Source organism: Ambystoma mexicanum, chromosome 1p, assembly GCF_040938575.1.
Source record: "Ambystoma mexicanum isolate Mex_15411 chromosome 1p, UKY_AmexF1_1, whole genome shotgun sequence".
Classification (NCBI taxonomy): Eukaryota; Metazoa; Chordata; class Amphibia; order Caudata; family Ambystomatidae; genus Ambystoma; species Ambystoma mexicanum.
The window spans coordinates 42,585,987-42,608,720 of NC_090921.1; the positions used below are offsets into that span (position 1 = coordinate 42,585,987).

Here is a 22,734-nt window from a genome sequence, read left to right on the forward strand (position 1 = left end):
GCCAGTTGGGGTCGAAGTACGCCAGGCGGTGTGCCTCTGCCAGGGCTTTCTTGATGGAGTCAAACGTTTCCTGGCAAGGGGGGGTCCAGACAAATGCAGACTCTTTTTGCAGTAGTCTTTGGATCGGCTCAGTGATGGACGCGTAGTGAAGGATATAGTGTGCACAGTACCCAGCCATTCCCAGGAATGAACAGAAATCGGCTGCTTGCAGGGGTTCTCGTAGGTTGGTGATTGAACTGACTTTGTCGGGGTCAGGTGTCATGCCGTAGGCAGCGAAAATGTGGTGCCGTGATTTGAAATGAGGAGTGAGGGCCAAAGAGAACAGTGTGTGTGCCACCAATCTGCTGCACACTCTGTGCTCCAGCACGTGTCACGCCCATGCAGGTCTGCCGTCAAGAAGAAAAAATGCAGGCGGTTTGCTGCATCGCCAACACTGGAAGCACCAGTGTTTTGCTCCCCTTATGGAGCGTCGGAAAAGGGATGCCTAGAATGGCTTGGTTCACCCGCCTTGGATTGGGTGAGGTGGCTGGTACGGTAGGATCGGCATTACAAGTGGGAGTATGTGGAGTGCGTATCAGGCCTGGAATGGTGCTACGGCGCAGTGGGATCACCTGTTGATATTTGGAGGACGGCGCAGTGCGATCACATGCCGGTAACAGGAGCTCCGGTCTACTGGAACCAGTCTCGTCGCCAGTTGTTACAAGGATGGGTAATAAGGAATAAAGGACGTGGCACAGGAGAGCATGGATTCATGTCTTTCTTTATTGTAATACGACTCGAAAGTGAAACTCCCTTTCAAACTCCTCCCACCAGTCTCGTGTCTTGCCCTTAAAGGGGCAATGACGTGTAACAGCATATTGAACAACCCTGCATGCCAATGCAGGGGGGCCTAAGAAGAGGCTTTTCTTGGTAGGAAGGTCTTCTTCCAGACCATGGTCTAGGAGGATCACAGGGCTAAACTATGTGTGGCACAAGGAGTGGTGAATGAAAAAGAAATCACCAGAAGACGGCTACAGATGTCCCAATGGAGGTGGGAGATGCAGTGTTTGTGCATGCATACAACCCCTACACAAGGTGTGCTTGCCATACGAGACTACTCTGTGGACCATTGCTTGGAAGCAGGACTCCATGGTGACAGAAAAGAGTTGATGCTTCAGTGACACAGACCAGTAGCTGGTTCTGCAAGTTCGAGGTGGAATATCCATGTACTGATCCCAGAAATGGACCAAGAGGATGATGCAGCGCCAGATCCTGGCCCATTACCTCAGCTGTCGATGACAAATGGAGTAGAGAGAAGCCTTGCTGTTCTGGAGAGCGTCCAGAATCGAGATTCCAACGAAGGTTAGGAATGGACATTGTTGTGCTGTGATTTGATGACTATGTGATTGTAGTTGTTTCAAGGGAAGGTGAAGAACTGGTGTTTTTGACAGGCTGCTCATTCGTTGTTTGATAAAAATTGCGTCTCCTGTCAATGAAAGGAATAGCCATGTACTACCTACCATCATGTGTGTGGATTTCATTACATGGAGCTGCTGCTATACCAGAGGCTCCACACAACCACTTGTCAATGGGTAACTATTTAGACACCATGCACTTTAATAATTATAAGAATTCCCCTTGGCATCTATTGAATGAATCGCTGGAGTTCTGTGTTATAAATCTGTGACCAAAAGCGCCATCATGGAAAGGAAGAAAACAGGATGGAGAGGCATGTGCCAAATGGCAGCGCACTGTTGAAAGGTGTGGTGGTCTGAAATTGGTTTTCTTCGGGGAGTTAGTGTTTGCAGCAGCTGAGGCGGAAAGTGCATGTGGGGGGAGGGACGGGGTGCTTGTGGGATGTGCTCTGCATTCACCACCAGTATCCGGTTTCTTCTTCTAAATAAATGTGTGACATCATCATACGGCAGCTGCTTTTCCACGGTGATTGGAGGAAGGGAGAAACCTAAGAAAGAACTCCCGCGCCGGAGATCCGGTCAGGAATGGCAGAGACAGAACAAGCAGGGCAACGGGCCGGAAACTATTTAATCAGCTCCTCGGAGACTCTATTGATGCGATGCCCTTGTTTTTACATCATCACGCGTGAGCGGAGAAAGCAGAGTTTTTGCCGCGTTCAAACTGAAAAGGGAAAGCAGAAAAGAATAGTATTAGAATCAGAGATGCACTGCTGCCGGGAACTTGGCATTGGCTTCCGGCCGCTCTTCCAGTGTTGTCGTGAATCACTTCCGGCGTTGCCGTGAATCACTTCCGCTGTGGCCGCGAATCACTTCCGGCGTGGAAGCTCCTTTCTAGGCGCCCGACGTGGCTGCTGCACGTCTATTGGCGGGGCGTTCCTATGGTGCTTTCCTCGAATGGGCACTGGGCTCTGCAGGGAGCGGCTGCTTGTGCTTCGCCGCGGGCGTCTCGGCGCTTTCCTTGAGTTTCTAGCAGAGGCTCCACGGCTGGAAGGGCTCAGAATGCGTAGAATGGGCTTCTAGCGCCACCCTGGGGTGAGAGGAGGCAACTGCTCAGCAGGAGGTGGCTACGTGCTCCAGCTCCATCCAGTTGAATCCCAGACCGAGGTGAGGGGGCGCCCCGAGGTCTGGGCTGGTGGCAGCTCCCTTTGGAATTGTTATTTTCTTTCACATTCTGTTGGTTTCTATCAGGGCCGGCCTTAAGGGCAGCAGCGCCCTAGGCGAATTGGCGCCCCTCCTCGCCCGCCCCGAGGCGGAAGTGGGCGGGGCCAGGAGGGGCCACTTTTTTTTTAACCTCCTTGCTTCGGCGAGGAGGTTAAATAGGGCGCGTTTGATATGGCATTTGTAACGCGCCTATACACAAGTGCTTCGAGGCGCGACGAGGCATTGATATGATATGGCATTGGTAACGCGCCTATACCCAAGTGTTTCGAGGTCCGACGAGGCAGGGGGGGGAACAAGGAGAGACAGACAACGATCCTACTAGGCCAGGTGTCATTCTAGGCAAGTGCAAGGTAAGTGCTGGGAGGAGGGGCTGTAGGATACAGAGACAGTCCCGTAGTGCAGGGAGGCAGTGCAGGGAAGAGTGGCTGGGCCAAGGACCGAGGTCGCTGACTGGACCAGTTGCAGAATTCAGTGCGGGTTCAGTGATATTAGCAGGGGAGTGAGGGAGAGAAAGCGGAGGCAAATAGGAAGGTTTTGAGGTGCTTCCGGAACCAGAGATGGTTCTCCTCGCCACGGGTTCATTCAATGGCAATGAGGCGTCTGTCACGCCCTCTGCCACCACGCAAGCTCGGGGGAGCCCTTGAAAGACTCCCCGGAGCTGGCGTGGTGTGGGGCTAATGGTGCCTTTTCTTGTGAAAAGTGCCCGCGGCAGAGGGGCACATTTAAATGCACCCCCCCTGCCGTGGGCACGTTCTACAGTACAAGGCCACCTGCTGCGCCTTCTCCCCCTTTAACAACCACTTCAGAGCACAGCATGTAGCACTCTAGGGGAGAAAATAAATGCATATCCTGTATAAGTAGTTGCCTGAAGAAAAACAAACGAAGAGCTCATTGACAGATCCTGTGCTTATTCTGTAAAATTGGCATACAGACTTAAGAGGCAGGCTAGTGCCTGATCCTGTACTTGGCCTTTAAAGACGGCTGCTAGCCACTGGATCCAGAGTTCCTCACCATATCCTGTAAATGTCTTATAAACATGGCTGTCCAGACAGTGTCAACAGAGAAAGAACTTGGCACCATATGCTCTACATTCCTTGTATACGTGGCTGTCTGGACTCTTGAGTAAGAGGTACAATTGGAAAGCATAATCTTGGTGCAGGATGATATCCCGTTACATTACCATGCAGATTATGATTGTATAATCGGGGATGAACACCTTCGGACCGGCTCTTTAGTGATGATAATAATGCTGCTGCTGTTCTGTCTTCATGGGAGTTAGGTAAGAATTGATGTAGTCGCACTCTGTGAGACTACACAACGCGTATCTGCTTGGTATTAGGTAACACAGCTTTTGTTATAGGTCTGTACTACACAAGTTGGTAGTGTGACTGAGCAGCCAGACTTATCTCAAGAGGGGTAAATGTGAGCTGTTGCAAGGCAATTCTCAAATACAAGTAGCCAAGTAACACTTACACTCAAGATTTCAGTTATATATAATTATTTAAATTGACAAGGGGGGGTCCTGGGAGTCTCTCTGCCAGACTTTAGTACTGGTTACGAGAGACTTACCCAGAGTCTTTAGCTCACTATCTTTCACAGAGAAGAAATATCCCAAGCATATCAGTCTTTGTCCTGCCCTGGGGCAGACGTGGACCCCTTGCTCACTATTCTTAGAGAGGCACAGCTCCTCCCTACTGATGAGGTCCAACCAGACCGAAACACATGTGAGGGTAACATATTTAACGTAGTGAGGGTAACATATTTTTTTTTACATGAGAATGTAGGATAAGGGGCTACTAGGTAACCCCAGCACTCTACATAAGATGGTATGTGCTGGACCCACAAAGAGAAAAGGTAAGGAAAGGCAATTTTTCTCTTTACTATTCTTGTGAACAGTCGTTCACACAAGAAAAGGTATTTAAACCTTAGGAGAAATCTAAAGGATTTCTCAGTGACACTGCACTGAAGGTGCTATGTGTCACCATACAAAAAGTAGATGCCTGTGGAATGTGTCAGACTCCAAATACATGGAGAAACAGAGAATCCAAATCAGGTCAAAATGCTTGTGAGAGTGAGAAAAGGGTCTCACTCAATCCAGGGTTAAAATTAAAAAGTCCTAAAGTCCAGCAAAAGAGCTGGGGGTCTCTAGGGTTGAAAGGAATTGGCACAGAAATGAGAATTCCCCCTAACAATGGGGTGGTCTGTGACAAATGTCTCACAGAGTAGAATTGGATGCAGGCCTCAGAAATCCATTCTCTCATTTCTTATCTTTCTTCACAGATTACAAAACACTTGGAATTCCTCTACTTTCTAGGTTTCCGGATCTTTCTCTTTTTCTTGAGATGAAATATTTTAGTCTTGAGGTTGGGCTGATTCAATTGGCATCTCCTAGTGGAAGGGGTGAGGAGCAGGAAGAGTACCAGTTAAAAAAAATGGTTCAGCATTTTTCTTGAATGGACCAATCAATTAAAAGATTTTTGTCAACCTGACATATTGTGTTCTATAATGGAAAATGAATACATTGAAAGAAGAGTGTTTAATAGCACAGCAGAGGGGATGGGAAGGGAGAACATGTGAACATTTGATCTATTTAGTTCTAATGGTTGGTTTCTTTTTCTTTCTCTTTAGAGACAGAAGACTAGAACATCCACAAATCTGAATTTTACAGGAAGACAACACAATCACTGAGCTGACCTCAGTAACATCTGTTTGTAACTTTTTTGCTACAAGACTCCGCCTCAAGCAGGTCTCCGAACATAGATCCTCTGGCAAGCTAGAACTTTGCTAGCCTGGAGCCGCTGGAAGCATTAACGCTGCTGTGGCCTGCAGCCCCTGGAAGCAAAACCTCTGAGCAACTCTCCGTGCCTACAACTCCTGGAGGTGTGAGCAGATGGCACCCGGCGAAGCTCTTCAGGCTGGATACCCTGGAACTCTACGAAGCTCTCCCAGCTTGGGGACCCTGAAAGCATATGAAGCTCTCCCAGCCTGGAGACCCTGGAATCTGGAGCAGCTCTCCAGGCGGCCTTGAAATCCTGTGAAACTCTCCCAGCTTGGGGGCCCTGAAAGCCTGTGAAACTCTCCCAGCCTGGGGGCCCTGAAGGCCTGTGAAACACTCCCCAGATTTGGGGCTTTGGCAGCTCTCTCAGCCTGGAGGCTCTGGAAGCCTGAGCAACCTTTAAGCCTGAATTCTATGTACATGTGGAGAATATGGAGGCCAGAGCAGTCCTCCCAGTCTGTATCCTATGAAAGCTGAGTTCCTCTCCCAGCCTGGAGCCCCCTGGAATCCTGAGCAGCTCTTAACATCCTGGTAGCTCTGGAGGTCTGAGCAGCACACCTAGCCTGGAGCCTCTGGAAGCCTGCACAGCACGCCCAGCTTGTAGCCCTTTGGAATCCTGAGCAGCACACCCAGCCTAGAGCCTCTGGAAACCTGAGCATTTCCCTTACTGTGCAGCTCTGCAAGTCTCAACATTCAAGTCGGCCAATAGGAAAAAGATTGAAAAGTTAATAATGTCTGTCAGCTTATTTAGAGGGGGCCCTCAAAACTCTGACCCGGAAATGACCAAGAACAAGAAACAAGCAGCTCTTTTGTGAATAAATACCGGTTCCTGGCCGCATCCACTGAGAAACACTCATACAGTCAGAGATTTAATGCGTCAGAGCCTATTAAAGGGCTTGTCCTCAACATGGACCTCTTGACGACGCTACAGCGCCTGGAAGCAAAAATGGATCACTTACATAGCAGCATGGAGGACATGCCCACTAAGGTTGCGCGACTTATGAAACACATCTGGCTAACAAAGGGTGAAGAATACCTAAAAAACAGTGCAACATTTGTCGAGAAGCTAAGTCCGGTACGGGGCAATGACAACCCCTATCCGGCATCTCCTTTTCAAGTCAGACCAGGGGGGCCGAGCACTTGTCTTCAGCCTGGTGATTTGCATGGGTCAAATCAACAAATGGACCAGAGAATCCAACCAGTGTTTACTGATCATCAGATACAACAACAGAGCCAGGGCCTCACAGTAATGTTTGCTGCTGGGCAAATCCAGCAGAACCAGAGCACACAGACAGTGTTTACTGATTGGCAGGGACAGGAGCCAAAACATCGCATGCAGCCAGTGTTTACTGATGGCCAGGGACAGCACCAGAACCAGTCCGAACAGTCAGTGGTAACTGATGGGCAGAGACAGCACCAGAACCAGTGCACAAAACCAGTGTTCATTGACAAATGCATTCCAGATCAGATTGTTAAGCTAGAGCTGCTTAACCCTGATGATCGGGGACAGGAAGAAAACCTGGCTCCACAACATGTGCTTTACGATGAACAGAGTCCAGCCATAAACGACGGTCTAAAAACATTGTTCACTGATTGGCAAGGGTTGGATCAGTACGGCAAGCTTGGGCAAGATCGTGATCAGAGCTCTAAGCGAGAGCCATTGTTTCCTGATGGAGAATTTTCAGACGAGAAGCATGATCTCAAGTCACTGTGTCCTGATGGACATGGTCTGCATGATCCTCTACCATGTTTGGGATCAGATACCTCCTCTGCAGATGGAGCAGGTTTCATGGAGTCCATGGGGGTAATGGATGCAAACCCAAATACCCCACTGTTTAATGTCACATCAGGTATGGTTGTGTTGCCATTGATTCCAATTTATGAGAGATAGGAACTGAGACTTGGTAATGGTGCAGGAATGCAAACTCAACCTCAGAAAGCCTTCTGGACCTGGGGGGGAGGGGTCATGATTGCGGATAATGATCCTCCCCCATGGTATTGTCCGAGGAGAAGACGAGGGTCTGTACATTGGGCAATGGTCCATTTCCCAAGCGATCATGAACCCTCCCAATGGCTGCAGGGCTACTTGTATATGGCGTTCTGTAGCGAAGAAGGAAAGTGAATGGTTTTATTCTGCTCAAATCCGAATGTTTGAAATGTGTCCACGCTGGAGATTGTAGCTTGTATTACAAGCTTTGTGATTGGCTGAGCAGATGCCTAAAATGGGATCCAAGTGCTAATAAGGTTGCTAATGCTAGCTTTAAGAGATGTATTGTATTCGTAAGGATGTTGGGTTGGTTTTTAAGTGTCCTCCCCAACACTACTGGGTGGCTTCTCCATGGGTTCAATGGTATAGGCTCTTGGGTCAAGCAAAGTCTCTGGATCTAAACAGAAGTTTCCCCGCTCTACCAGAATGTCTCTGGTACAAACTGTCCCAGGATGCAAGCAAAACACCCAGGGCTTTAAGATCTGGTCTGTGGGTTCTAATGACAGTCTGTGCAGTGGTGGCAGCGAGTGCTGGGTGAGATGACATGAGCCACTGAAACTTCTAGTAGTAGGCCACATGAGTCTCTGTACAGGTCATGGCAGAGTGCATTCTTTACCGACCGGTTTTGAAGTCCTGACTCTAGTCTTACCCTGTTCTACCTTCTAAACAAGTCGCAACAGGCTTGTATCTAAAGGAACATTTCCTGCACCTTAGGGTCACTTCTCTTCCTTCTCTTCACTTTCCAACTCCTCAACTCAGGCCTGTGCTTGCACCTTTGCCACTCCTCCTCTTATACCCCTCAACCGAGTCCCTTCCCTTGCTATCCAAATATCTCCTCCAGGCTCCGCTGGTGTATCTTTCTTCTCCCACTCATTAGTTGAATTCTTTTACCGCACCTCCTTGATACTCGGCCACGCTCTCATTCCTTTACTCTTCCCAGGGTCACCCTTTGAGGTTTAGGGCCGCTAGAACCTCAACCACCTGAGTTTTCTTCCGGCCTGTTCTGCCCTATCCTCCAACTTCCTCCACTGCCCTCAGGATATTCCCTCCATTCACCTAGCCCCTTTGTCACCTCGGACCCTCTTTTTCTTATGTTTTATTGAACAAGTCTTTTATTGCACAGACCATGCCGCAAGCATATGGAGCGCTGTACATGCAAAGGTAACATCGAGGTATAAACAGAAAGAGCGGATATCCAGAAACTACCGCAGGGTAATGGCGGAATGGAAAGGACTCTCCCGGAAAGGGTTAGTTGTTCTGTCAAAGTGTTCCTAAAGCACAGAATGGCAACTGAGAACCAATGTTTTGTTTTACTGTTTATGATTCACACGTTTTGGGGATATTGAAACGTTAGAATGTCTTGTTTCATGTGACTCTGGAATCCCTCCCAATGTGTTGACTTAAAATAGAGGGGCGGGGGGTTTCCTGTAAAAAAATTGCATTATAGGCAATGGATCCCATTTCAAAATAATTACTGCTCTCTAGAGGTAGCCAGTGCAAGTATGAAAAGAGGGGAAATAAGATCATGTTTCCTTGTTCTTTAGAGCAGTCTAGCAGCAAAATGAAGCGCAGAACTAGGGGGTCGTACAGTGAATTTAGAAGCAGCCACAAGAACTCCACTGATTGAATGTGGCACAACACCAATGGCTGCTTTACTGGTGTAGGGCACAAATAGCTTAATGGTCTCAGGTAGATCAAGCTGAAAGTTGGCTATTTGGCCCTTTATAGCCATAGGTTTGTTGAGTGAGAACTTCTTGTAAAGCCAAAAGTCAAGACATGTTGCTGAAAGAGCAACAATTGACAAAGAACCATCTTTAGTTAACAAGAAATCCAAGGGGAGACAAACTCACCCTTATCAGTGGAAAGCAAAATGAATGCAGTCTTGCTAGAGTTACATTTCAGGTTGGCTGCTGCCATCCATTCCTTATATTCTGGTAAGGAAGACTTTACCCATTTGGTTTCCTCAACCCACGATACCCACTTGTAAAGTTGGGTATCGTCAGCATATTGGTGAATCCCCATTCTTTGTTTTTAGTGAAAAGACCCCATTGGATCTACATACAGATTAAACAAAAGAGGTGAATGAATGGAGTCTTGTGGAAGACCACTTAAAACGGGCAAGTCAGAGGGGAGGAGCTGTCCGAGTCCACATGGATAGCCCGAGGTCCCTGCTAGGAAGCAGAGAATCCAACTCAGAATATGACCCAATACCCATATGGACATTGAGAATGGAACTATTAACCATTTTGAACGCTGCTGATAAATTGAGACGCTCAGAAGGCAGGCATTTCCAAAGTCTGTCCTTTGGAATATATTGCCCATTGGTGCGGCGCAGCACCACATGATGCCCAGACTGATAGCGTAGGGCAGATGGACCTGATCTAAATGGGCAAGTAGTGAATTAGAACAACTCTTTTCTTTTTTCGAGTCTGTTAAAACATTTCGAAATACAAAACCTCATAAATGACATATCAACGTACAACATAAATACTTCGAAGTTCATCAGTTATTCAGAATGCATCAATTATTGTAAACAGATTCAGCTAATAATTAATGGATTCAAATAAAATATGAATTGGAACGATAATTAAGGACATTTTAGGCCCACTCATAAGTTGATGCCAAAAAGAGTCCATAGCCAAAAAGTAACAATTCAGAACCAATCTGCAAAAGGAATCTTCCCCAGTATCAGTGGTGCCCTCACAGTACATTACAAGGTGTTTTAAGAGATTCTGTGTGTGAAGGATTTGAGTCTGCAAAATCTACGCTCAGATGGAATACCCCTCATTGAACCCCATCTTTCCAATGTTCCCAAAAGATTAAAATGGAAGCGCATATAAAAATAGCAAAACTTAAGGTTCAAATATTTGTGGAGACTGGCGTAGTGTCTATGGATTTTCCATACTTTTGAGTATAGCTTATATTTACTTAATCGATTCTCATATCTGCTCCATTCAAGAACTTGTGAGTTTCTGTTTTACAAGATCCGGGTCAACAATGGGTTTTGTCGACTACTGTTCCCTTCCAATAATAATTTATCACAATCACAAAAATATTTATGCAGGGCACAATTTAGCTGGGAAAGCATAATTAAGTTCTGCAAACCATGAGTGGTCTACGGGATGTAAGGAACACATGGTGGCAACAGGTAAGGCAGCAACAAGTGATCACAGTTCAAGGGTGGTTTATTAAACAATGAATGCAGTATGCATGGTTGGAAAACCGCCTATTCTAACCCTAGATCTAAGATGAGAGCAAGCGTCGACCATCAAATGAAAATAAGGCAGTCCTAGTGGTGTGTTAAATAAAAGGGCCTATACTAAGAAACCTATTGCCAAATTTTACAACTAATACAAAAAAGGTGTGGCATAGTTCTCAGGAAAAAAAAAGTGTTCTCAAATAATACGTCAGGATGGGGTAGCCTGGGTCTGCACTTTTTTGTGTACAGGATAAGGTGGGATCGTGGAGCAAGGTACACTCTCTCTCGAGCTTGTCCAGCACGAGATGACAGTTCAGTTTTCAGCTATCAAGGATGTCGATGGCCAAGTCTCGTTTCTCTGAAAGTCTCTTGCCTTCGAGGACCTGATATCTTCAAAATAATAAAGCAAAACGTTCCTTTACATGAAAAGTTCTTTAGGATGATAACGATTCACCCCTTGGTCCCCCCTTCTGGCCGCTGACCCTTCACGTATTGTAATATACAAATTATTTAATAGTTCCTTTATCAATCAACTTTGGGTGATGACTTCACCCCTGGATCTCCCTCGGTCGGGCTCGGACCCCCTTGGCATTGGCAGGATTTCTCCTCCCTTAGTTTCTCAATGTCTTTTCAAACAGTTCATAGTGATCATCCCCTGGCCTGGTTCATGTCTGTCAACACACTGTTTCTCGGGACTTTAGACTTCACCCCTCTCGTCGGGTTCACTCTTGCTAACTTCATATTTACAATTGTTCAATGTCGCTAGGATTCACTTCCCTTTTTTTCACATTGTTTGTAGATCAAAGTCTTTCGATTGTAAGGGGATTTTGCTTGACCTCAGTATGACCCCACTTTGACCTATTTCGGTGCCTCTCCTAGGGGTGCTTGGTTTCTATAGTTTCGCTTAAATGGGGATCGACCAGAGTCTCTTGAGTTAGCACCCACATGGTGCTGGTTTCCCCCTGTAGCAGGTCTCCCCTTAACACTTTTACAGTTCTTTAATAGTTCATTGAACTTGGTTCAAACATGCCACTTTGCGATTCCCAATTAGCGACAATCCGGTTCTTATCAGTTCTCCCCTCGACTCACCGGCTGTGATGAACCGCTTGGCTTCTTCCTTCTCTGGAGCCAAGGGCGGTATCGCGGGCACGGGTGCTTCCCTTGCTCCTGTTTATCAGCATAGGTTTGCCCCGTGTACCGCTGACATCTGCTGCAAGACCTCCTCAAGTCTTTGCTTTTTGAATAGTCTTTCTGGTTGGATTGTTCCTTGCTATGTCCTTTTATGTATATTCATTATTCAATGTGGACCTCTATTCCAACTAAAAAGTGATAGAAAGACCTAACAAGAACATTCTAAAAAGGTTGCTTGAATCTTGATGTGTGGTTTGAATTGAAATAACATCTTGGTCTAATGCTGTAAGACATTTTTCTTCTTGTAAGAAGTCTTTTGTTGTAAAATGAAGAAACGTTTCTCTGTTACCAGGAGAAGTGTCTCTGTGCTGCTAATGCACGTTGTGCATGTTCCTGTAATCTCTGTATACTATGCTGTGACACACAAAACTGTTTCCTGGAGCCAACTCTCTGTTCTGCTGCTTCTCAATGGCCATGTTACAGTGGTCTGGGCCTCTGCAGTCACTAAGATGGGGACCCTTCCTCCCTTGAAAGCCGGACAAGTAACACGATTGCTGTTGCAGTGCCCCTTGATGTTTTGGTGAAGTCTTGAATTCAGGGAGTATCTTTTTGGGTAGGTTGCATAGCACATCTATTATCCTGCACTGTCTATTAAGATGCAATTAAAAAACTGCTGAATGATGCAGTCCGGATACCAGGATCATGTCCCATGAAGGCTTGGCCAGATCTTTTCAATCTTCTTTTATTTTTTATCTAAGCTTCTCCAAATATGATTCATTAGTTTCTCAGAGACCTAGTCCCTTCACATCAAAATATGAAAGGCTGTTTAGAATGCCTCTGGACCAGTCAGCACATTGAGTCGTCCCCTCCATCTTGAACAGGGAGAGGCCTCCTGTCCAGGAGGACATATCTAGTCAAGGAAAGAACCCTAAACACAAATAGACTGGCACGCATTACCACAAATACCTCATTCTGACTCTGAAAACCTGTCAGGTGGGAGGCAATCAAGGGGAGCACAGTGTCCTGGATCCAAGGGTGAGAAGGAGAAACTGGAGGGATCAGAGAGCTCCATATTCCAGGAAATTGAGGAGTGATCAATGGAGCAAGCACCAATCCAGGCAAGTGCTATATCATGGATCCCAAGGGTAGAGCGGGCCAGAAGAAGAGTGGGCTCCACATTCCAGGGGAGCAGCGAACAAAGGTGCAGGAGGCAATCCAGGTGTCCTGGATCAGAACGCCAGAGGCGGCACAGTCCTTAGAGATGTTGGATGAGGAGTAAAGTAGAAAGGCGGAAATAGAATGGGGGAAGGGGTGGCAGCATGCAATGGCATTTATAGGAGCATTTTTATGGGGAGAAGGAATGGAGGAAATTAGTTTGGAGAAGTAGCTGGACTTAAAGTCCAGAGTTTTATTAAATGCCTTTTAGGCATTTAGTTGCAGGCGAGTGGAAGATATATGCGTGCTGTGCAGGTGAATGTACTAAAATAAATTCTGGGGGTGGATTTTGGTAGGAGAACCTATTATGTTGTACAGGAAGACACATAAATCCAGCCAATCCAATAAAGATAGGTAGAAGAGCGGCAAGGCTTAGACTCATGAGTGCTGTGAGAGTGGTCTAGGGCTACTATGAGACACACATGGAGCACTCCACATTTACAGCTAGACAGGTAAGTACAGAAATATACAATGATTTATTATACCTTTAAAATACACACCAAGCAACAAAACCTCTAGTCAAATAGTGTCATACACTTACTATAAAATACATATAAACACTCTTGTGAGAAGATAAAATAAACATGGGATTCATAACTAGTGCAATACAGATAAGTAGTTGAATGCGTAAAACACAGTAGAGACAATTTAGAGCAACACTAAAACAGTTCTCTATTACTTAATACGTGCAACCCTGAAATGGATTCGGGCCCACTGCCCTAAAGCCTTTGGTTCTAAAGATCTACTTTTCAAATAGGTTTATTATGTGATTGAACAATGCTAGAGGTTGCAGTTCAGAGTTAAAAAAGTTAAAAGTTCAGGAAAGTACTTCTCTTAATCCCACTTCACTAGAGTAGGGCTAGGAGGCAACCCTTTACTAGACCACCACTGATAGAAGTCAGAAAACGAGAGACCGGGATAGGACTTTATGCCCATGTAACCCTATGAAGGATATGGGGAGCGGAGGGGGGGTGGGCAGGAAGAGACAGGGGTAATAACTTACCCTAACTGAGATTTCTCCAGAAACCACTGCAGAGGTTGCAGATACCATTGAGGACACTTTCTTCTGGGTTTGGTCTGGATGAGGGATGCCATGGAGTCACAGGTTTAAAGGTCAGTTTCGGATGCAGTATTTAGTTTCAGTCGGTTGTGGTATCTATACTAGGGTTCCAAATACCGTCCAGCTGAACACCCTTGTGAGGAAATGAAGACGACGTCTACCGAGCAGGAAACCTCAGGACACTTCCATGTAGCAAAGAAGGCTAGTTGCAACGGGAGTCAGCATGATCAGTTGCTGACAGGCAATCTTCAATGGACTAACAAAGGTGCAGGCCTTGAAGTCTTCCATTGGGACTAGAAGGCTGGAAATGCAAGAACAGGTGTCTTGTAGTACAAGTTGAAGATCCCCCAAGTTCCAAGGATGTACTCAGAAAAGGTGAAGTCTGCAATGAGGTAACCCAGGAGTGAGCTGGTCAGTCAACCTGGTGGTCCAGGGACACTTCTGAAGGCACTGATCCTTGAGCAGGGATCAGAACTGGCTTTTCCTACTGGTCTAGGGGTCAAAGCACCAACTAGGGTCTTGAGATCAGGCAGAGGAGCAGGGCTTCACTGGGACTAGACTGCCGTTTATGCTGGTTTGCTGCAAAGGTCGTCTTCGGGTTGTCAAATGGCTGCTGGAGTCCTTTAATCCAAGAGCTGGACTGGAAGCTTATCCAGGTTGATTAATGGTAAGGATGTGCACCTCACCTTGTTTTGCAGTCAGTTGAGGGGATAACCTGACACTCCTAATGGAGCCACCTGAAGGGCTGCCTTCAAACTGATCATGGTGAGGGTCAGATTCTTCTTCTTCGCTATCTAAATCCAGTAGCAGTGCTTCCATTTAAACGCTTTGCATGAACGCCTTCAATCCATTGATGTGAAACTATTTAGGTGACTGGTTAGGCCTTCCAAATTCCACTAAATACGTTGCCTCACCAAGTCTTTCAACAATTTAGCAAGGACCTGTCTATTTGTTCTGTAAGGCTCTAGACATTATAGGGTCCATGATCATAATTTCTTTGCCTAGGGTAAAATACACAAGTGAAGCTTTCTGGTCATAACAGTGCTTGATCAGCCTTCAACTTGTTATTGGCCCGAGCCATCGGAAGGGCCATCCTCTTCCTCAATTCTAGTACATACTCTACTACATTTAAGGTAGTTGAAGTATAGGGGGACTCCCACCCTTCGTGCACTATGGCCAACGGTCTGACTTAGAAGAAGTTCAAAGGGGCTGAGGCCATCCCCTTTCTGAGGCAACTCTCTGTAGGCAAAGAACAAATGGTAGCAGAAGGTTCCACATATTTCTCTCTGAGGCTCGAAAAGAGCTCCAGTCATGCCTTTAAGGGTCCTGTTGAATCTTCCAACTATCCCATCGTTCTGTGGATGGTAGGCCACTGAAAGTGTCTGACACCCCACACTCCTTCTACATGGCATATCATTGGTGATAAAGCTAGAGCCTCTGTCAGACACAACTCCTGTAGGGATGCCAACCCTAGTAAAGATGCCTAATAATTTGCTTGCAACTGGCTTGGCAGTTACAGTTTTAAGTGGCATGGCTTCAGGACAAGGGCACAAGTTGGTGGTCTACTCCGTAAAATTAACCCTTTTTTTCGGTAAATTATTTTTTATTGAAAATTTCATAAGAAAGGTTATGTTTGGGTGAATTAACAAATTGATATTATAGAAGAATTCATTAAATGCAGTGTAACAGTAAAGGTACACTATTCATTTGTATATGCTTACAGCAAATACTTATACTAACAATATTAAGTAATTAAAATTGCTAAAGTTATGAATTGCAATTAAGACTCATAGGGGAAGATAAACTGAACAAACCGAGGGAAATAATAGGAAAGAAGAGGACGAGAAGTATTGTACAATATAAGATGTAGCATAATTCCACGATAGATATGCAGTAAACACATTCCATTTGTTGTTAAATTTAGGTAAAGTTCTATAGGTTAATGCATACATTTTCTCTATGTTGTGAAAAGAACAGATGGAATTCCACCATAGACTATACATCGATTTTTGTGTAGTGTTCCGATTTGTCTTAATTAGATGAAAAGCAACAAACAAAAAAGCAGACTCGGTCTAATAGCCCCCCTTGCCTTTTTTTTAATGAGTTTCATAATATGGGACAGTATAGTAACCTTAACATTCCAAAATACTTTCTCCACATCCTTTGCTATGCACATTTTACCAAATGACAGACACGTATGTTCGTTTTTGCTTCAATACCAAAATGCAATGCAGCTGAAAGAAACTGGGTCTTCTGATGTCCAGCTAGTTACTTTTTTGTTTGCATTACCTACAAAGTTTACACTCTCAGTTTTCGTTTCATGGTGAACATACATTTCGAAAGATTGGGCTGTATTTATTTTTTAAGTTGTACTCTGTTCTAAAGTGTCTCTCCTTTTCATGCAGAGCATTAAAGGGACCTGGGTGCAGCATGGAGTTATCAATGTGCTGTTCAATGAACAAAAATAATGACCTAGAACATGTGTTTCTTTCAACAGAAGCAGGCAGCATCCTGATGCACCAGGAATGTCATGTTAAAGGGAAAGCCTTAAAATGCAAGTACTGTGAAAAGAGCTTCAGCCTGCATGCAGAGCTTATGGTACATCTGAGGATCCACACAGAGGAGAGCGTGTTTGTGTGTTTTGCCTGTGGGAAGTACTTCTCTAACCAGCCAAGTCTAAGCCTACACAAGAGATCCCACGCAAGTGAGAGACACTACAAATGTACTGAGTTTGAGAAAAGCTTCATCTCGCCATCACGCATAGTTCGGCATCAAAAGAGCTGTAGTGGAGAGATGCCCTACAAGTGTACACAATGTGGGAAATATTTCAAGCTGAAATCACACCTTAATGTACATAAAAGATCCCACACAGAGAGACCATACCAGTGCACATTGTGTGAGAAAGGCTTTCTGAACAGGTATCATCTGGACACGCATCAGAGGATCCATACTGGAGAGAGACCATACCAATGTACATTATGCTTCAAAACCTTCTCTCAGAGCTCAAATCTGTTCAGCCATCAGAGGACACACTCAGGGGAAAAGCCCTACAAGTGCCTGGAATGTGGTAAGTTCTTTAGCCGGATGGCACACCTGAGCCGGCATCAGAGGATCCATTCTGGGCAGAAGCCCTGCAAGTGAACAAACTGTGATAAGCATTTTAATGATGGTTCCAGCCTGAGAAGAGTCCCAAATGGGAGACTTGTATAGTGGTGATGCAGAACTTTCATGAATGGATAACTAGCCTTCTCTGGCATTGCTCCATTGTAATCTCTATGCAGCGGTCTCAACAGAAGCCATATAAATAAATCTAACGTCTTAATTATTTGACGATATGAATGTGTGCACTGGACATGGGAAGGTTAAAGGGGAACCGATGTGCCACTGTGTACGATGGACTATATTATCCACATAGAGTTTAGCACTGTGTTATAAAAAATGTTCCTCACCTAGAAAGTTCTCTCAGGTGGCTTCCATGCCGATATTGCAATAAATGTGTAAGGTGTTCACACACAGCAACAATTTTCATGCATTCAGCCAATGTTTGTATCTCGCCTATTTTATTTCATTTCCCCTTTCCACTCGTCCCTCGGACCCTGACTATGTTCTTTTGCTGAATAACAGGTATTACTACCCTTGCATTTCGACAGTCTATTGTGTAAGGCTCAAGTCGTCTAACATTGGCTGCATCTACCTGCACATGTTTTGTTGTGCACCTTATAGTTTCCACCCATTAACCTTTCTCGGCCAAGACTAATTGCCTTCCGCAGGTATCCTCTTCTGCTGTTCTACTTCCTTCATATCCACCAACCTCCTTGGATATGTCCTAGAAGACCCTGTTGATGCACTCAATATCTGCTCAATCTTATGTAGTAACTTGTCTGATGTTGTTTGACTTATTGCAGGATATTTGCTCTGTATCTTGGTAGACTGTTCATCTTGATGTAACCACTCATGTTAATTATTTACTTAATATTGCATTTTACTTGTTACCATTGTTGGTCCTATCCACTACTGTGCACATGCCAGAGGACCACAAGGAATATGAATTCTGCTATAAATGTGTGTTCATCAACATAAGTGAGATTGTTATCACATATTGTCCCCGATTTTCCACCCATATTCTTTGTACAGTATACTGACACATGTTAGGTCCTGCTTTGTGCATCCAAAAAACCTGCACAATAAATAAATAACTATTGGAGAAAAGAAGAAAATGAAAGGTTAGAAGGTGTGTAACCAACATAGGTTTCTAATACCAAGATACATTAAGTACACAAACGAGTGGAAATTACAGAATATGACGACACAATGACATAGGAGATATTATTATGAAACCAACTATTGTAGTATGAATTGTGAAAGTCCAGAGTCCCTCAGTGAACTGTAACTTCACAGTATCCTTTATAACAGAAGACATATCTATAAAGGAGCAAATGCAAGTATTGCCAGGTAGAATATAAAGTCTGGGTGATGCAGATTTCATTACATATCGCCAGCTTTATCAAAAGACTCCCAAGCATATCTGGAGCTAAAGTCTGTGGTAGTGACAACAAATGATTCAAAGAAGGAACTAAGAAGAAAGCATGCAGATTGTGAACTCGGTGTGCCCTGACACAGGTATTGGATGTATCCCATCATCACACGTTCAAAGTTGGCAACAAGAACCATGAGGAATGCCTCTCAAGTGTGCCTTTCAGTGTTTTAGTTACAGTTCAGGGTCAAATAGCGAATGAATTCCAAACAAACACACACCGGATCCTAAAGCAATGAGTGAAAAAGTAAGCAAAGGATACTGTCAAAGAGTAAGGCCCTCATTACAGTTTTGGTGGCGGGTGGGATGCCACCAGAATGTAACACAGTTTGCGCCACTTGGAATTCTGAAATTATCAGCGTATTACAAGTGGCAGAAACGCTGGTAAATCCCTATTCAATGGAGTCGATTGCGAGAATTACTGGCACTGGAATCACCGGTGCCAGTAATTTTGGTATTTCTTTTGCTGGTGGGGGCAAGATTTACGGTGGGGGACCTGCTTTTCTGGAGGTAAATTAGTTCACCCACCGGCAAACCTGTGTTTTGTCAGTGTGGTAAAAGTGCTGGAATTACCAGCGATTTTACCTGCCCTTTTACTGCACTGGTAAAACTGTAATGAGGCCATACAACTAGGACTAAACTGGGCCTTGATATCACACAACTGAACACAAACTTCAAAGCAATTGCTCATTCCTCTGCTATCGTTCCGTATCATTGATTGGTCGAAAAGAGCTTTACACAGATTGATCAATCAAGCAGGGCCTCAAATGTTTCAGTTGGTGGATCATTTGGAGATTAGAAATGGAGAATTGCAAGCGAGTACAATGACACTGTGGCTGGGCTTTCCCCCTTTTCCCTTAGACTGTTAGTCATTAATGAGGCATTGCATGTTCTGTGGAGCTGGTGCCAAGCATGGCTTAGTTTGCAAGAGCTTTGCCGCTCTTAGTCATCCAGTAAAATATAGCCCCTGATTAATCGAAAGCGGTAAGAATCTAATTGATGCTAAACGAAACAAAAAGAACGATCCCTTAATCCGTAGGATTGGGTCTGTAGGTGGTTGCATGCAGTGAGCGAGTGTTGACTCAACAGTTGGAAAAAACATCTGGATACAGGGTTGTATCTACACCCGATGCCCTGTGCCGTACCAAACCTTAGGGGTAATTGAAAGAACCTGGCAAAGGCATTGTCATGATAGTATTGTTAGACGTGTCCAATGCCTTTCCCAGGATGTATGACAAGCTGCTGATTGCCTTGAGAGAGAGCAGTTGTTGAGGGGGGTATCCTAGAAATTGATTAACAGCTTCATAGCCAAATGGGCAGCATAGGCTCTTGACCCAATAGTTCTCAGAGCACTGTGTACGATGAGGCTTCACCCTTCCTTGCATTCTTTTAATTGTTTATTTGGCTGCCACCATGTGCCTATTGGGTCCCTATCACGGCGGGTGCATAACTTGGATTAGTGTACCCTTCGGTGGGATATGTTAAGGGATATAATCCCCTACCCACCCACTGGCACCTGCCTTCTCCCTTTTGGTACTTCCCATCCCTCTGTCTCTGAGCCTCCGCTCCATCCCCTCAATCTTAAACATACACTAAAGATCGAGAATCTCTTTTCTTTTCTGTAGCTGCCTCCCCTTATATTTTGCCACTAGAAACGTGGACATGTGTTCCAAGATGCTCTTGTTGTGTGAGCAGGGCATCCCCCTCCTCTTGTCTCCGTGATCCACTGCTTATGATATTTCTCCATCCTGTCACGATACAGTGGCAGGGCCTTATACATGTGCTCTTTTGATGATCCCCGCACCCCATGCTAGTGATGTCTACTTCTTACTAGCCCGTCAAAGCCCTTCTTGCGCCCCGCGCACGCTGCCACTTGCTTGTAACCACCAGTGACATCCATATCATATTCATATGTTCCTACTGCATAAACTGTATTGCAATGACTAACTGTACCAACCAAAATATCAGTCTTATGCCTTGTAGAATTCATAATGTACCACTGAATGCCACTATGCCTGTAACTAAGCTCTTGCAAGTAACAGCGCCTCAATGCCCATGGGCTGCTAGCGCCCTACATAAATTTAAATTTAAAAAAAACAATAAATCAACCCCCACAATTCCCTGCACGCGCACACCACTCCACAAACACATCCAACACCACACCGCTACAGACATTTACCGCCCCTTCTAGGGCCTGCTCCTTACCCACAAAGTGCCTCATTACAAGTTTTTCGGAACGGGTTAATGGGCTCCGCTAATGGAGGCGGACCCGTTAAACCTGCTCCGTGAAATTACGAGGTCCCCTCAAGGGACCCGGTGAGGACACCTGGTAAAACCAGGTGTCGTTACCGGATCCCGCGAGGGGAAGAGGGAGCTAACAACAGGCCGGTCGTAATCAGCCCGTTGTTAGCTCCCTCTCCCATTCCCATTGAGCCCTATGGGGGCTCAGATGGGAATGGGGAAGGTCTGGCCCGGGTTCCCAGAGGGAGGAATTACTGGGCCCTCCGAACTTGGAATGGGCCGGTAATTCCCCTTTCTGGGAACCCGGTAAGAAAGCCCGGTTTGGCGGCATCCATGGAGCTAATATTGCATAATATGCTAATATATGGAATAATTTGCAGCGCACTCCAGACCCGACAGTAAAAGGGCGCGAAGGTTACAAGTAGGTTCTAAGCTTAGTTAAACTCAAGATAAATTAACAATACAGATACATAAATTCACAGAGTAGTTACTAGATATAGGCGGCACGTAGATATAGTTGTACATAGAAACATGTTATACATTTCTTTGCCTACCACTTAGTGGGATTGTACAGTTAGTGGGCACACGGCTGGCTTAGATATTGGCAGATTTGAGCCAGATGGTGCATTTGGATCTGAAGTTCTGGTAAGGCTGATCGTCTCGGATAGCAGGAGGCAAAGTGTTCCACAGTTGAGCCTCTTTTGTGGGGAAGCTGTTGCCACCTACCTTAGACAGTTTTAATCTAGGGACAAGGAGGGAGTTGCGATGGGTTAGTATGGAGGGTCTGATGGAGGTCCTTTTATGGAATCTCTCCGCAAGATAGACGGGTGCAGCGTTGTTCAAGGATTTATGGGTAAGTGACGCAGTTTTCAGTTTATGGAGAGCCATTTGTTTTGCCACCTAGTCTCTGAAATATGGTCTGTCCTAGCCACTCCGAGAGCCGCTCTGAGGGTGTTGTTTTGGAGCGTTTGGATTTTTCTGACAATTGTTTTGTTAGAGCCAATGTAGAGGGTGTTGCAATAATCAAGCCTGGACAGAATAAGGGCTCTGCCAGGATGATGCAGCTATTGTTTGAGAGGAAGTGTTTACCGGTTCTGATGAGATTACACATGTAGCCAGTGGTGTAGGCCAACATGTTAACTTGCTTGTTGAAGGAAAGGGTAGAGTCTAGATAGAAGCCGAAAGTTTTAACCTCGGTGGCCACTTTGATAAGGTTGCCATCAATTATTTAAGGAGGTGTATTCAGCCCCAGTTTATTGAGGTTAGTGGAGGTGCCTAGGATGATGAGTTCTATTTTTTCATCATTCAGGCATAGACCATGATTAGCCATCCATGTCTGAATGATGAGATACACCCTATTCACCAAGGCCAATTCCTTAACATAATCCCCTGAAAGCGGGAGGAGTATCTGTGTATCATCTGCATAGTTGGTGTAGGTGATACCAAGACTGTCCAGATCATCGAAAAAGGGCTTAGTGAATATGTTGTATAGCATAGGAAAGACGCAAGATCCCTGGGGGACAGCGCAGGTGATAGGGATAGGGTCTGCAGCTGCTGAAGGCAAGAATACTCTCATGATCCTTTCACTAAAGAATGATTCAATTCAAACTATGGCCTCCCTAGAGAAGTGAGCAGCTGAGTCTAGGTGGCTACATAGGACTTTGTGATATACAAGGTCTAATGCAGAAAGAGGTCAAGGAGGAGGAGGAGGGCAGACTTCCCTTTGTCCCTTAGTTCATCGACTTAAGTCTATGAGAGCTGTCTACGAGTGATTGCCATACTTCCAGGAGGTGGTGTAATTCCAGGTATTTCTGTTTTTGTGTGTAGGCGACCTTGTCGAGAATTTTTCACAGAAAGGGTATGGTTGTGATAGGTCGGTAGTTAGTAGGTATTTCAGGGTCCAAGGTTTGTTTCTTTAGTAAAGGGAGCACCCATGATTCTTTGAGACTAGCGGGGATGATGCCAGAACTGCCATG

At 45.3% G+C, this 22,734-nt stretch overlaps 1 protein-coding gene across 2 annotated transcripts; it reads left to right on the plus strand.

Moving 5' to 3' along the window:
* The first annotated feature begins 2,261 nt into the window (after window positions 1-2,261).
* On the plus strand, window positions 2,262-17,308 carry LOC138565872 (uncharacterized). Of its 2 annotated transcripts, none has more exons than XM_069643030.1 (3): window positions 2,262-2,558; window positions 5,244-7,241; window positions 16,389-17,308. In XM_069643030.1, exons 2-3 carry the CDS (start codon window positions 6,299-6,301, stop codon window positions 16,394-16,396), a joined length of 951 nt encoding a protein of 316 aa, XP_069499131.1. In that variant the 5' UTR covers window positions 2,262-2,558; window positions 5,244-6,298; the 3' UTR covers window positions 16,397-17,308. The 2 variants fall into 2 exon arrangements, with proteins under 2 accessions (XP_069499131.1, XP_069499128.1); XM_069643027.1 differs by having other exon boundaries at window positions 2,264-2,558; window positions 16,481-17,308.
* The last annotated feature ends 5,426 nt before the right edge of the window (window positions 17,309-22,734 follow it).